General features: G+C 37.0%; 1 protein-coding gene across 1 annotated transcript in view; it reads right to left on the reverse strand.

Annotated features, from left to right (window-relative positions):
• Positions 1-1,054: 1,054 nt before the first annotated feature.
• LOC117540141 (gamma-aminobutyric acid receptor subunit beta-2) overlaps positions 1,055-14,304 on the reverse strand; it is a 56,677-nt gene continuing 43,427 nt past the window's right edge. The window contains exons 6-10 of the mRNA XM_034206674.1: positions 10,783-10,920; positions 8,866-9,018; positions 6,680-6,924; positions 5,929-6,069; positions 1,055-5,575 (exon numbers count right to left, since the gene is read on the reverse strand). Coding sequence (XP_034062565.1) covers positions 5,228-5,575; positions 5,929-6,069; positions 6,680-6,924; positions 8,866-9,018; positions 10,783-10,920 — 1,025 coding nt within the window. The 3' untranslated portion in view covers positions 1,055-5,227. The remainder of the gene's footprint in view (positions 5,576-5,928; positions 6,070-6,679; positions 6,925-8,865; positions 9,019-10,782; positions 10,921-14,304) is intronic.

Genomic DNA, 14,304 nt, shown 5'->3' on the forward strand with positions numbered 1-14,304 from the left:
GGACTGGAAGGAGAAACAACAGCCAATGAGAGAGGGCTATTGGTTGAAATGTGCTGATATAACACTACTCTAGGAGTACCAACATCTTGTAGCAACAGACAGGCATTATTTACCTAAACAATTTAATGTGTACTGATCTGTATTATGTGAAGCCTTGAAATTAAAATGCAAATGCCTGAGCAGTGGCTTGGAAAATGTAGCTGCTTATTGCCAGCAAGTGGGAGAAGTGACCTTGAATATAATGTGCTTTGGTTAATTGAGAATCAAGCAAACTTCGGCCAACATTAAATCCACAAATCAGCATCTGCACAAACACATTTGGTCAATTAAAATAGTCTGGTTTGATTTTGTTAACTTTTTCTCCCAGAATATTGAACATTTGAGGGGGAAAATAACACATTTCGTCCTACATTGACGCACAATATCCCTTTCCTTGATTTTCAACGCACTGTGTAGCCCGATTCAAACCATGTCCACAGTAACAATTTCATGAATTCAAACAAAACCACTAAGTAACGTTCCAGTAACACTAAAACTAACAAAAAGACACTGAATTAGGTTTAGAAAAATATCATGTTTTGTGTTGAAATAAATGAATTAACTTTAGTTTCACATGGGACACAAACAGCCATCTACTGGGTGAAAGTCCTAAGGTCAAATAAGTTACATAATGACACCAAATTCACAAAGCACTTGCTCTGAGCGTCTCATATATCTGTGAACATCACTTTTTGACGCTCTTGGAATGAAGCCAGGTTGCTTTTAAATGGTTCCAGCTCAAATAAATGTCAGGACAGACTTTGAAATTATCAAAATGAATGATGGTATTTGGAGTTGTTCTAGCATGATAACATATACTGTATGTTAACCTGGTTCTGATCTCATTAGGTTTTTTTGTGAGCAACAAATGTTGATTACAAAATGATCTTACCTGCCCCATAAACTACTTATATAATATATATTTTTTTTCTTATTTTGTCTCAACAAAGAATGTAATTTATCTCACTCAATTGTTTCTCTTCCCCCGACTCAGGGTTACAATAAACACACTGAATTAGAACTGTATACAATATTTATTGACAATGTATTCATTAGGTTTTTCATAGTAAAGACAGACACTGACTTTCACAGGGCTTATCTTTGAGAAGGGTACAGCTCTGGGTTTCTGGGAATGTTCTCGTGAGTGGCACATACAGGGATTGTTCAAGGTGGAGGGTGTTGAGAGGGTAAAAAGGATTGATGCTCCTTGGAGTTTAATCCAGGGTAGCATGAGGCTAAGGCTTCTTCTGTGAGTGTGTGCAAACATACACTGTCACCAAGATGTGTCATTTAGGCTTTTAGGATGTCAGTCTGTCCCAAGAGAAGACTCTGCTCTCTGATGAAAACCTTGCATTCCCAAAAACCTTAACTTTCCAGGAATGAAGAGAAAAAAAAGCAATTTTTAAACCATAATGTATTTAGTTTTACTTTATACATGGGATCATGACAGGATTTTGTAAGCATATATGTCATTAGGTTTTCAGAACCCCTAGAGGACAATATAATCATCATATAAATGTGAAAATTGCCAAAATTGGATTTACAAGGTTTTGCGAAACAACAGTGTTTGCAGTTGTTTTTTTACACAGGAGTATAGAAGTATAAAAATATATGAAACGAAAAAAGCGCTGTGAAGAACAAACACATATTCAAAGTGTAGAACTCATGAAGCAGACTTTTCTTGGCAGTAGCCGGTGGAAACGCATGCCTGTCTGGCAAACACACATCCACTACACACTCTCACACTCAAACACACCATGTCATACCACATACAGTAGTTTTTCTGAAAATAAGAAATATATTCATTTCGGGTTGAGACATGTTTATGGCTAAGGTTAATTTAATACATTAATGACTTATTTCTAAGGTCCTTAGATTCTGCCAATGGTGAAAATATGTTGGATACTGTCAGAAGTGTAAAAGTGTATTGCATCTGGTAATATAGGAATGTTGTCAAACAGAGGAAGCAAACACATTACATCTGAAACAAGCTCACTAAGGTACTTTTTCTTAAGTACAATGCAGGAAGTTGTAGTTTGTTTTTGTGTGTTGTTTGTAGTGTGAATTGTGCTGTCCTGAGATGGTTTACTTTCGGGCTAATCCAAAGGTATTTCTAGCCTCCTTATCACTCGACCCTTAGTGTGTGTGTGTGTGTGCGTGTTAGTTTGTTAGTTTGAAACGGTGGTGTACATTATGCGTTATTTAGCTGATCATTGGTACAATAAATTGTAAAACTTTTGCTGACACATTACAGCAAATACATGCTGCAAAAGAATATCAACTACATTCATGAATATATGTTACATTTTGGCAAACCCAAAGGTATGTGCTTTAACAAATAGAGAAAAAAAAGCAAAGAAAAAAGTGATCATGTGACACTGCAAAATAGACTATTTACATTGTTTCACATCAGCCTTTTTCATTCTCTTAACGTTACAGTATAAATTATATTTCAAATGTCTGTTTTCTCCTTTATGTTGAAAGCTCATAGGTATTTATTTACAGGAATAATATTATCCAATTGAGGATTAATAATATACTATCTGATATATACATACTTATCTAAATATGCTCATTTGAGTTCAATTCATCCTCAAATATAGAACAATGCACAATGCCAATAATAAGGTGACTATTCGATAATCTATAAGGATCTCTTCGCACATTCTACTTAATTACAAAATAAAAACAAAAAAAGGTCAGAATAATTTAGTTTGACATAATCACCAGAACAATTAAACAACTCCCAAAACGAGACTTTATAATTTACACACAATGCGCAGATTTCAATTCCTAGATCAACACAATGTGAAAATGGTTCATTTGGATGACATGTAAACACCAGTGAGGTTAATGTAGGTTAAAACTATGCACACTGTTTAATCAAAGTTTCCATTGGAGTTGTTGGGCAGTGCTTGTAAAAATGCATTATTGTGTTATTCTTAAAACAGTTTCTGCTGTAAATGCTTATTAGAAAAATGTAAATATCTTTTATACCATCATCAATATTTGAAATATCCATTAGACATACTTTTTATAAATTGCAATCACAGAATCATGTATGCTCATTTGCGAGTTCAATTAAACTCAAAAAGCACAAATTAAATGAAACAGTTCAGTGAGAAAAGGAGAAAGTGAGATAAAAACAGAATATCAAAGAGTTACTACTTTACAGATCATGCAGTGAGACATAACTGTATGTGGCTACATTTTAAGTAAACAATTACAATATAAATGTTCAAAGTGTTTACTCAAACCATCACAATCAAAATGAATGGCATACAAGTAAATATTCATCCTTTGAGTGAGAACTTTGTTGTTTTAGGTGAACTCGAAAGAAGCACTTGAGACAAACAATGCAAAAGCTCTTGTTCCTATCATTTCAATTTAACTTTGAAATATGTTTGAAGTTTCCTATTTTCCTTAAATCTATTGACTCTACTTATATGCAATAAAAGAGGCTATAACAGCAGAATTATTCATACGGGCAGTGTGGAAAATCAATGGGAAGAGGGATGGTACACTCTTTATCGCAGCCCTAGTCGTGTTTTCCTACATTTAAACTTTGTTGGAACTGAAACAAGTGTGATTGTAGTCATAATAATAAAGTTCCTTTTAAGATAGCCCACATAAGCACCAGGTATGTGAAGAACTAGGTACAGCCTCTATGGCTTTTAAGAACTTGTGTGCAAAATCCTTTATAAAATCTTCATTGTGTCCACAACGTCAAAAGCACAGCATCATTGGTAAATAATCTGTAATTACCTGTTGAATGTGGACTAAAGGCTATGACCTCTACGATCATCAACCCATTTTCAATCTGGAAAAAATGACTTATTGGTTTTAAATTGTGATTATAATATGTTAGCTTTGGAGGCAGATACATATATAAACTCATTGGCAACAAAACGAAAAACCTAGCATAAAAACATGATATTTAAATATTGTCTTAAAAGCTGATATTTGTGCTTTTTTGCCTTCTGGCAGGATCAATGGCGTCAGTTTTAAGCTTTACCATCCGTGTTCTTCTTGAACCGAGAAAGTGCCTTTTCGTCATTTGAGGACATTTTCTTCTCAGTTGGTAAATATGTTTCCAAGAAAATGGGAATAGAAAGCTGAAGTCAGACAATTTTTGGTCTTATTATAGATATACTAAAAGGTATACAGGTGATGTTTACATACACAGTTATAGACTAAACTACTTTCTTTAGACAAATCATCCCCAAAGACATCCATACTGTGTGAATGGACTTTGAGGTGAAGGTCAACATTTTGATTATAATAATATATATGTAAATCCAATTTGGCTAAACACAAACATTAGATTCCTTTACTACATTTGTTTCTCTCCTTCTGTTCTTTACTCTCTTCCAATGGACAGAGTGGACAGACAAACTAATGACAATCCACATTGGCTGTATTAGCTTTATGCTTATTTACATTATAACATTTTTGACTTTCAACAGGCTTTTGAGTGCAATTGAGTTCAAACCTGGACGTTTTGGAATGTTCTTAGTTGATATTTCTTATTGTTACCCTATTTAAATGGTCTATGAACTGAGAAAATACTTAGAAATAAATGATACAGGGCTGCCAGTTTATTAGTAGAAAGTAGAAAATGTTTGATCCAAAATATATTTTACATTACATGATATTGTAAATTGTGAACATCAGGCCCTTGTAATATTAATAGGAAAATTAGTTTGAGTAAATTGACACAAATAACCTTAGAAAACCCTACTGACGTTAATTTGCTCCAGCACTTTTTGAGTAGTTTCAGTGAAAGTAAACAAATCCTTTAGATATGTCATCTTGTCATTTTTGAATCTGAATGATATGATATTTTGGCAATGAATGATGTATTCTATAAATTCAAAGTAATAAAAACGTAAACAATATGCAAACAAACATTTAAAAAAAGTGTGAACATACAAATTTCCCAAACGTGTAAAATTTAAACAAATAATCAGGAACAGGCACCTTATATGTTTGTAATCTCTCTTCTATAAGGTTTTCACGTGTTAGCCAGCAAACGCAGTATTCCAAGTTATGATGGATCCAGTCCTGAATATAGTATTTCAGTCCAGTATTAAAGATCACATACAAATGAAACAAACCAGAAACAAACAACAAATGACCTAAGTATTTTGTTGTTTGTTCTTGCCTTCACTGATGTCCTTTTTCCCCTTTAATTGACATAATAAAGCCAGTAAACAACGTTGAAGAAGGTGAAGACAGTTGGGAAGATCACCCTCGACCACTTGTCAATAGAGTTTACATCAGTCAAGTCTGGGATGTTGATTTTTAGCTGAGAAGCGCGCCTCCGTAGTCGGCTCTTCTTTTGAGTCATGTGGCACTCCAGCGTGTTTCTGCCATAGTTGTGCCTGGCCAGCCCTGTTTTGCGGTACTGTAGAGTTGAGCTGTCGTATGTCAGCATAGTATTTCTTGGGTCATTGAGACCCAGTGCCAGCTCGGTAACGCCCATGTCATTTTTGATGTCCAGGGTGCCCAAAAGAATGTTTTCATGTGGGTCCATCTGGAAAAAATAATTAAGTTTGTCTAGTTTATTGATATCATGTAACAATATTTATTATCTGATAAAACACATATACACAATGTTAAACAATGAAGTACTAACATTTCATTTAAATATCTATTCCTACAAATGTGCGACCACACCACACCAGATGGGCCTTTTATTTGGAGTTGTGTTTTCTTGTGCGATTGCCCATAACAACACAAATTAAATACTAAATCGGCTTGTTGTGTACACAGCCAAATGTTTGGTTACTCATTATCAACATCTTGTTGTGCTGCAGGCAATTGGTCAAAAAGTCTTAATGTTATTGAATAGTAGCATTTCAACACCATTTAAGGCTTTTGCAGTACCTTATTCCTTTGATCGCCAAGTCCCATTGCTGCGTCATCCACAAAGATTGGTTCCCACATCGAGTCATGACCATCAAGATCCCTTTGTTTCATTCTTGCATACAGAGTATCATCTCTGCCAACTACATTCCCCACCAACCACTGAAAGGAAACATAATTGTTTTACACTTCACTTGATATTACAGGACATTCATCCAACCATAGACTTATAATCAGCAGGTCCATTCGCAGCCATGTTATCTTGGTTATCCATGTTGTATCTCTGCTCGTAGGCATTTGGTTCATGTCATCTGGGAGAAAAGTCTGAGTAAGTGAATGCAACTAACTTCCATCAAAACAAAGAGCCAAGTGGCCCTGAGACCTCCTTTCCCAACGTTTCAGCTGGCAACATGTCTCATTTGGATTTGAATCATTGCTAGTACAAGTTTATTACGATGGCTTCCCTTGGCAAAGTGAAGGCAGGAAACATTAGGTCAACCCTCCATTTCATGTGTTGACACTTCTTTTATGTTCTAGTAATTATGTTGAGCTCCCCAGACAGCTCCATTAATAATTAAGATACAATTTCATTGCAAAGTAAAGAAAATGTGTAATTTTGTAAATCTAGAGCAAAGAAAAAGAAAAGCGTTCACTTGAGAAATAGAATGTAACTTGTGGAAGCTCATCTAGAGATTGTGCTTTCCTCTATGTATGCAGAATTTGAGTTTTATTAAAAAATAGGTCAACAAACTAAAGAGGCAAGCTAATATACCTTGTTTGGATCCATCCTCATCTTTTCGTTGTTGGCTACACTTAGTTTCTCAGCTGCTCTTTTCTGACGTTGAGGGCCCCGTCCAAAGAAGATGTAGTTTACCAGCGCATACTCCAGCAGAGCCATGAAGACGAAGACGAAGCAGCCCATGAGGTACATGTCGATAGCCTTGACATAGGGGATTTTGGGGAGGGTTTCTCTCAAATGGGTGTTAATGGTGGTCATGGTGAGCACAGTGGTAATTCCTAAAAGAGAAAGACAAATGCATTGCATCACATCTAATCATCGTTATAGATACTGTATGAATAACTCAATGTCGAAAACAACATATATTGTGTTAAAAACAGTTGAAATTATGCTGTAATTATGTAATCCACAGACACATATACTATTTTTCTTATTGATAGCAATCACCTGAAACTTGTACATACTGTTCTCTTCTGAGTGTGTGACGGACTTAATCCTTCCCACCACACAACATCTTTTTGATCCACATGATACCATGTCTGTGCTCGATTAAGCCTGCCAGGGTCAATAAACCCGAAAGGCTTACCACCATGACTTCAAACCATGCATCGGGAGACAAGCTAAAAGAGGCACACCTAAAGTGCTGCAGCGATTTCAAATTAAAATGTCAACCTTGGTCTTGTTCATTAGCAGAGAATTCCAACTGAGAAAAGTTGTAGTCAGTTTTCAAAACCTCGCCCAGCAAGCTGTGCAGATAGTTTCTCTCAAATTGACTGTGAATATCAATGGGATACGTTTCTGCTTATTATGAGTGATATGGAAACAGTGATATCATTTCATATTCCTGCTGTTTTAGCAAAGCACAGCCTCTTCGATGTAATGTGCCTACCATAGTGTGTGTCTAAGGTATTATCTATATGCAGGAATTATAACTGGCATGAAAGCCATGATTCTTAAGCCTCAATGTGATTTACCTTGCATGATTAAATAATTGCATTCTCTGCTCCTATGGCGCTCACAAATCCCCCAACACGCACCTGTATATTCTACTGTTAAAGCACACAAAGCATGATTATTTAAGGCAATTTCAATTGAGAGTCTCATTAAACAATTACTGAATTATTTTACAGCTGTCACAAAGCTGTCAGGTGACCACTGCTCAAAATAGGATTCAGGCAATTTTCCCAAGCTGTTGATGCAGAAGCTTAACAATAACAACAAAGGATTCCTGCAACACAGTGGCCATGTGTTTCAGCCATTACAGGTCCTCTTTAATGCTTGAAACCAGGTCAGGGTAAAGTGGTGCCTGAATCTAGTGTAGATTGGAGGCCGACCTTATATTTCGCAACTCTGTTGACCCGCCTCCATTATGGAGCATTACCTTTTTTTTCATTAAATCCCATGCATGCCTTCCCCTGGATCACTAAATGCAGCTCAGTCGTCAATCAGCAAAATTGCCTTGTCGACTAAAGCTAGGGATGGGTAGATGGATGAAGCTGGGTGGATGGGGTAGGGTGAAAAGAAGCCAGGGAGCTTCCGATACACACAGAGTAAGCTAGAAGCTCAATACGAACCTCGCAGGCTACACAGGGTTTACATAATTGAGGATGACGGGGGAAAATGGTGACTTCCAGAAGAGCACAGGGGCTCTGAAATAAGAGTGAAAACAACTCAAACTGGTCATCCATCATAATACGTGTGAGAGGAACAGTTACATTTGTGGTACTGGGAATGGTTATTTGACCCTGAACACACAGTTACTGTAAAAGGAGTGAAACAAAGTGTGTTTGTGGATCGGTGCAGTGCTATTCTTTACTGAAGGTTTAAAGATCATGTATTAAAAAAAAATGAGAAATATAAAATACAAGATGCATCATTTATACAATACGTACAATTCAAGGCTTTCACCGCACTGATCAGTTCATCTGTAGTTTTAGATTTGTGTCGGAAAAAGGCAGTATTTTATAAAGACTATAAACCCTTGTCTGAATTTTCAATGTTTATGTTTGACACTGGTTTCTTGCCGGAGATAGTGTGAAATGTGCCTTTCTTGTCCCGCATTGCACTTCAGGTGAATTGTATGAATGTGATGATGTAAAGAAGGGAAAAATATCACATAAAAGTAATGTGTAACTGTCACTGACCCATCTATAACAGACCAGGGCAATCTTCCACCCCAACACCTGACAATATGTCTATATTTGTATTGCAGGCCTCACCTAGAGCCACTCTGGCAGCAGAGGCGTCATAGTTGATCCAGAAGGAGACCCAAGAGAGGATGGTGATAAGTATGGAAGGCATGTATGTCTGCAGGATGAAGTACCCAATGTTTCTCTTCAGCTTAAAACTCAGGGACAGACGAGGGTAAGAACCTGCAGAGAGGGGATGGGAAGTGGAAAAAATCAAGCAGAAGTTTAAATATTCAAAAGTAAATATTGTAATCATTTATTTTGTTGGGGGATGGGTTATTCAATCTACAATTTCCCTGGTCAAAACAATGAAATCGAAGATATTTACTGAAAAGCAGAAACCAGTAAATGTTTAGCACTTTGGGTTGATACAAGAGCAAAATAACAGTTTGATTTCTAACCTTGTTGTGAAGGCATTTTCAATATAGATGGTTCTCCTCTATCAGTTCTTCCTCCAAGTTATTTATAAGTCTCTCTGACCTGAGTGTCCATTGCAGAAGCAACCCAGTAAAATGCTTTATTTGTTGTCTCTGAACTAGAGCACTCTCCTGATTTACCTGCTCTCCAATTCCTGTGGTTATACAAAATATTGCAAGAAGTTTGATGGTTTTTCTATCGAGGATCCTTTTATTTTTGCTTATCCTGCTCTATTTGAAATAAACCTTCAGCTGGGGTTTTGGTAAAGGACAACTGTTATCAGAACACGTCCTTTCTTCCTGAGGGAATTGGCTGTATTTGGTTTTAAGTTGCATTACAACCACAAAGTAACGGCACTACAGGGCTGGAAAACAGAGCAATATCAACTCCATTGGAGAGTCATGGTTGGGGGAGGAAGATTGTGCTTTTTAATGAAAGCAGCAACAACCCACCATCCTCAGCTCTTCTTTGAATGTCACCACTTGGATTTTCTGTTTCTTTTAGTTAATGTGTGCATGAGCCACCGAGAGAATCCTTGAATAATTTCTTTATGGAGTGAGGGAATAGCTTGGGCAGGAAATGACATGACAGAGGTACAGCAGGGAATATCTATTATTCAAAAGGGCAACAATATCATTGTCTATCCTTGGACATGACACTTGTATTGGGTAAATGCCCATGGACTTGTGCTGATGTCAGCAACTCTGGGTTCCCCACAGGTCATATACTCCATACTGTAATAGACAGCACGTTAAAAAGGGAATCCCCATCCACCATATCTCGGAATGAGGCAATAAGTGTTTCCATGCATGGAAACACTTAGGTTGATAACAACAAATCAGACACGCATAAGAACATTGTGCATTCATCAGAAAGCATTATGTTATTAATAGGGTTGCGTGGAATGTGTGACCCCGTGGACAAAACAAGCCCTCTCATTGGTTGAGACTCTACGATCTTATTGCTTTAGTGTTCTGCTCCCATTCTGTACAGTACCTAGAAACTGTATTCAGCAGAACGCCTGTCCCGCTTACAATTGCTTGCTTGCATGACAAAATTCACGAATATGAAAATGCAGAAGAGATGAATATTGTATCAGACAGCATTATTTTTGTTTATTGCTGTTAAATAAGTCATAGTGTCTTCCCTCTCCCACGACTGCACTTCATTCAGAGGTTTGTATATGTGTTCATTTACATAACAGTCTGCATTTCGGGAAATAAGTATATGCTATTTTTCATATCAATAAGTGAGAAATTCAATATTTATGAATTTCAATATGTTTTGCAGCAGCATAGTGATAATTAAACGAAATAAGAATAACAGAAACTGAATACAACCAAAGGGTGTTTTATAATAGGAGTAAATAAAAACGTACGTGTGTGTGTATCTAAACACATTTTTCATACATGCTTGTAGATAATATGGATTTTGAGAATAAGAACGTAGGATTGCATTACGTTATACCACATTTGGATTATTGCTTTATCAACTTTGATTCATGCATTTCAACCTTTTTGTCACCATTACCTGTGGAGAAGACGACATTCTTGGAGATTAGATTATGATCCACAATGTCAAACTGGGGCAGTTCGATCCTGTCCACCCCCGTGACAGCCCCGTTTCCTCCCCGCCAGTAGAACTCAATGTCATCTGTAGTGTAGCCATCTAAAACAGGGCACAGAGCACAGGAATTACTGAGGATTGTTAATGGTATGATCAAATATGATCTCACGGAAAATTGTAAGTGGCTACTGCCTGAGATCGAATGCTGTGGTTTTATTAAATGTGCCAACTGCTAGGACTGACTTAGGGAAGACAGCTTTTAGATGCGCAGCTCCTCTGTCTTGGAATAGTCTGCAAATAAAATGGAAACTGAACAATCTGGTGCCACTAAATGTTTTTAAAGCTCGGTTGGATGCTACTCAATCGGAAGCTATTGGTACATGTTTATGTGGATAATTATGTAAATTATGCCGTATGATGTCCTTTTGTTGTTCTATTTATGTTTTTATGTTTCATGTGGAACTACTTGAGCAGGTCTCCCTTGAAAAAGAGATCAATGATCTCAATGGGATTTATCTGTATAAATAAAGGTTTGAAATGAAATATGTATGTTTATAATCATGTCCAATCTGGATCATGTGCAGTCCAGTTAATGAATCACTCTGCATGATAACGTTTGCATTTGTCACCAAAGTACACTTGGCGGAAAGCAAAGAATAATTGGCCTTTGCTTCACTGACTTAAAAAAGATAGAGATGGAGATAATCCGTAAATTAAGGATGTTTCTGATATCCTACTTGAATTTGTGTGTAAATGCAATTACAGTAAATTAGCAATTACAACTTCTTACTGACTTAGATGCTTCTGGATCTATATATCCCACATTTACTAGCATATTGTATATAGAGAGCAAAATGCAGTGGCAACATTTGATTCTACAGGTGAGAATGAATGGAAGTCAATTGCCATGACACCGTCAAGTAGCACCTCTTTGTCACTGTTTTCAGATGAAGTGGGTGATTCATAGATATGTTTGTGCTTTGACACTTTAACAAGTACCAGAGCACACTTTTTTACATTTAATTATTATTATTATTAAATGATCCACTTGTGTGCTCTTGACCCGTCACTTGTGATAATAGAGCATGGCATAACATTGAACAGTTGTATTTGTACTTTAGAGTTACACACAACTGGCTCAGTACAACCAGTCTAGAAGTCCCGAGTATCTCCACAACAGTTCCTTTCCCTGTTCGAATGCAGCTCAACATCATTATCTGAATTTCCCACAAGTAAAGCACATGCTCATGCCCTGGTACTGTATTCCTAACGATAACTAAATTATGTAAAAGCCTGTTAAAACTATAAATAATGAAAGGAAGTTAAACATAAAACATTCCATATAGTAGCTGAAGGAAACCCTTATAGTGTATATGTGACTAAATATATATATGAGTCAACTTTACTTTGTCTTGTCCCATGAGCAATTCAATTATTAAATACCAAGAGCAAGACTGATTAAATAACCAGGCATCCATTTTCATCTGTAAAACCAAGTCAAATCTGTAAAGAGACAGGAAGCAAGTCCATTAATATTAATCTGAACCAAAGCTAGAAGCTCGTTTGCTCTCATTTTGGCCTAATCAGTGGAGACAAGGACAGCAAAGGCAGCTAGTGGGCAGTGGCAATAAATGATTGAGTAACATAGAACTCTGTAGTTCATATGTATAGTTAAAGACAAGTGGTGTTGGAAAAGAAGCAAGAAGAAAAGTAGAAATGTTTCATTAGACCTAGAAACGCTCTCTTGCATAATCCACTGCCTACTGTCTGCTCTGGTACATTTGAAATGTCTACTGACTTCAGGGCATAAGAGTATTGGTCTCAGAGAGAGGAGAGGTAGGAGATGAGGAGATGAGAAGAGACAGGAGACAGCTGGGGTTTGTGTGCTAAAAGGCTGGCTGGCCATTAAAGCAAAAAAAACGTAAAGTAAGTAAAACTCAATTAAAACAGCCATTTAAAATAATATGTAAGAAAGCTATTGTCACCATTTAAACCTGCGTGGGTGTGTGAAAGCCTATATCAAATGTAATGAAGTGATTTTTAAGCCTCCCTACACCACAGCAAAAGTCATCATACCATGCAAAAAAAAGCTATACAGCAGTTAATCTAGTTTTAAAACTCAGATGGCATTACTGTTAGATGTTTGCATTCTTTAGGGAAACACTAAGGTTGAGAATTGACCCAGAGTTCATTTTTATAGTGCAACACAGTACGATTGCTACATTTTGTAAATGGTAATAGTTCTGACAGCTCATCACGATGAGTGTATTGAAGTGTGAACTGGCTCAACTGAGTGGCAAGAGGCCAAAACGGGCAATACACTTTGCTGCTTCAGGACAAACAACTAGATATTATAGCCCTACATCATAAAACTGATTAAAAAAAAAATGAAATAATACATTGAAGAAACCTGTTGATCCCAGAGTTGATGTGTAGTTTTGCATTAAGGTAACAGCAGGAGATGAACTAAACAAATCTGGAATGTTTTCTGCCATTCAACACGCAACATAATAATCATTTCTGATGGTTGCAACAGTTGTTACAACTGCATGTTCTCTACTGTGTGGATTTACATGAATGTTAGTCGAATTTGCCTGAGTGATTATTCTTATATAATTTGATCGCGTGCGATGAAGTTGACTCTCCTTTTTTGCACTTGCATTTGAGCAGCTAGAAAGTTAATTAAAATGGTTGACATGACCATGTGCAGTGTGTTGGTGTGCGTGTGTGTGTGTGTGGTGTGTGTGTGTGTGCGTGTGTGTGTGTATGTGTGTGTGTGTGTGTGTGTGTGTGTGTGTGTGTGTGTGTGTGTGTGTGTGTGTGTGGTGTGTGTGTGTGTGTGTGTGTGTGTGTGTGTGTGTGTAGGATGACGGTGATGGCAGTGATGACGCTGACGGGATGGACGACGAATCAAAGCATGTTTGCCAGACCAATTTAGAGGGAACTCCTATGCTGTTTCACTGATTAGTGCATATAAACTGTTACATGCAACCCGGTATCACGGTAAGACGTGAACATGTGACGATTTACCATGCTGGGAGACGTGAAGATGTCACGATTGCATCCCTTAAAACGTGACAGTTACACGGTATTGTTAACATGGCCCAACCAGTGGAGAAATACCCGGAAATGCCAAACAAATGCTACCCCGACGGTCGGTTGTTATTGTCAATATTAATATAATAATGATTTATTTTTTAATAGTCACATTCGATTTCACCCATTTTCTTGTTGCCCCAGCTGGTCGACACCTCTTTTAGCAGGAACAAAGGATACATTAATGTATTCAATCGATGTTAATCCATGTGTGTGTTTGTGGAATTAACGGACGTGACGTTGTGCGATTGTGTTGCCAGGCAACAGCTTCGGTTCATGTTAATTTACAAACTCTTCAACTAGAACCGTAGTTATATTTAAAAACATTTTAGAAGGCCTCATGAAATACTTTAATGTAAATTAAAATGTAAATGTGAAGGAATGTGTGTA

This window comes from Gymnodraco acuticeps, unplaced genomic scaffold, assembly GCF_902827175.1.
Source record: "Gymnodraco acuticeps unplaced genomic scaffold, fGymAcu1.1, whole genome shotgun sequence".
NCBI classification, from domain to species: domain Eukaryota; kingdom Metazoa; phylum Chordata; class Actinopteri; order Perciformes; family Bathydraconidae; genus Gymnodraco; species Gymnodraco acuticeps.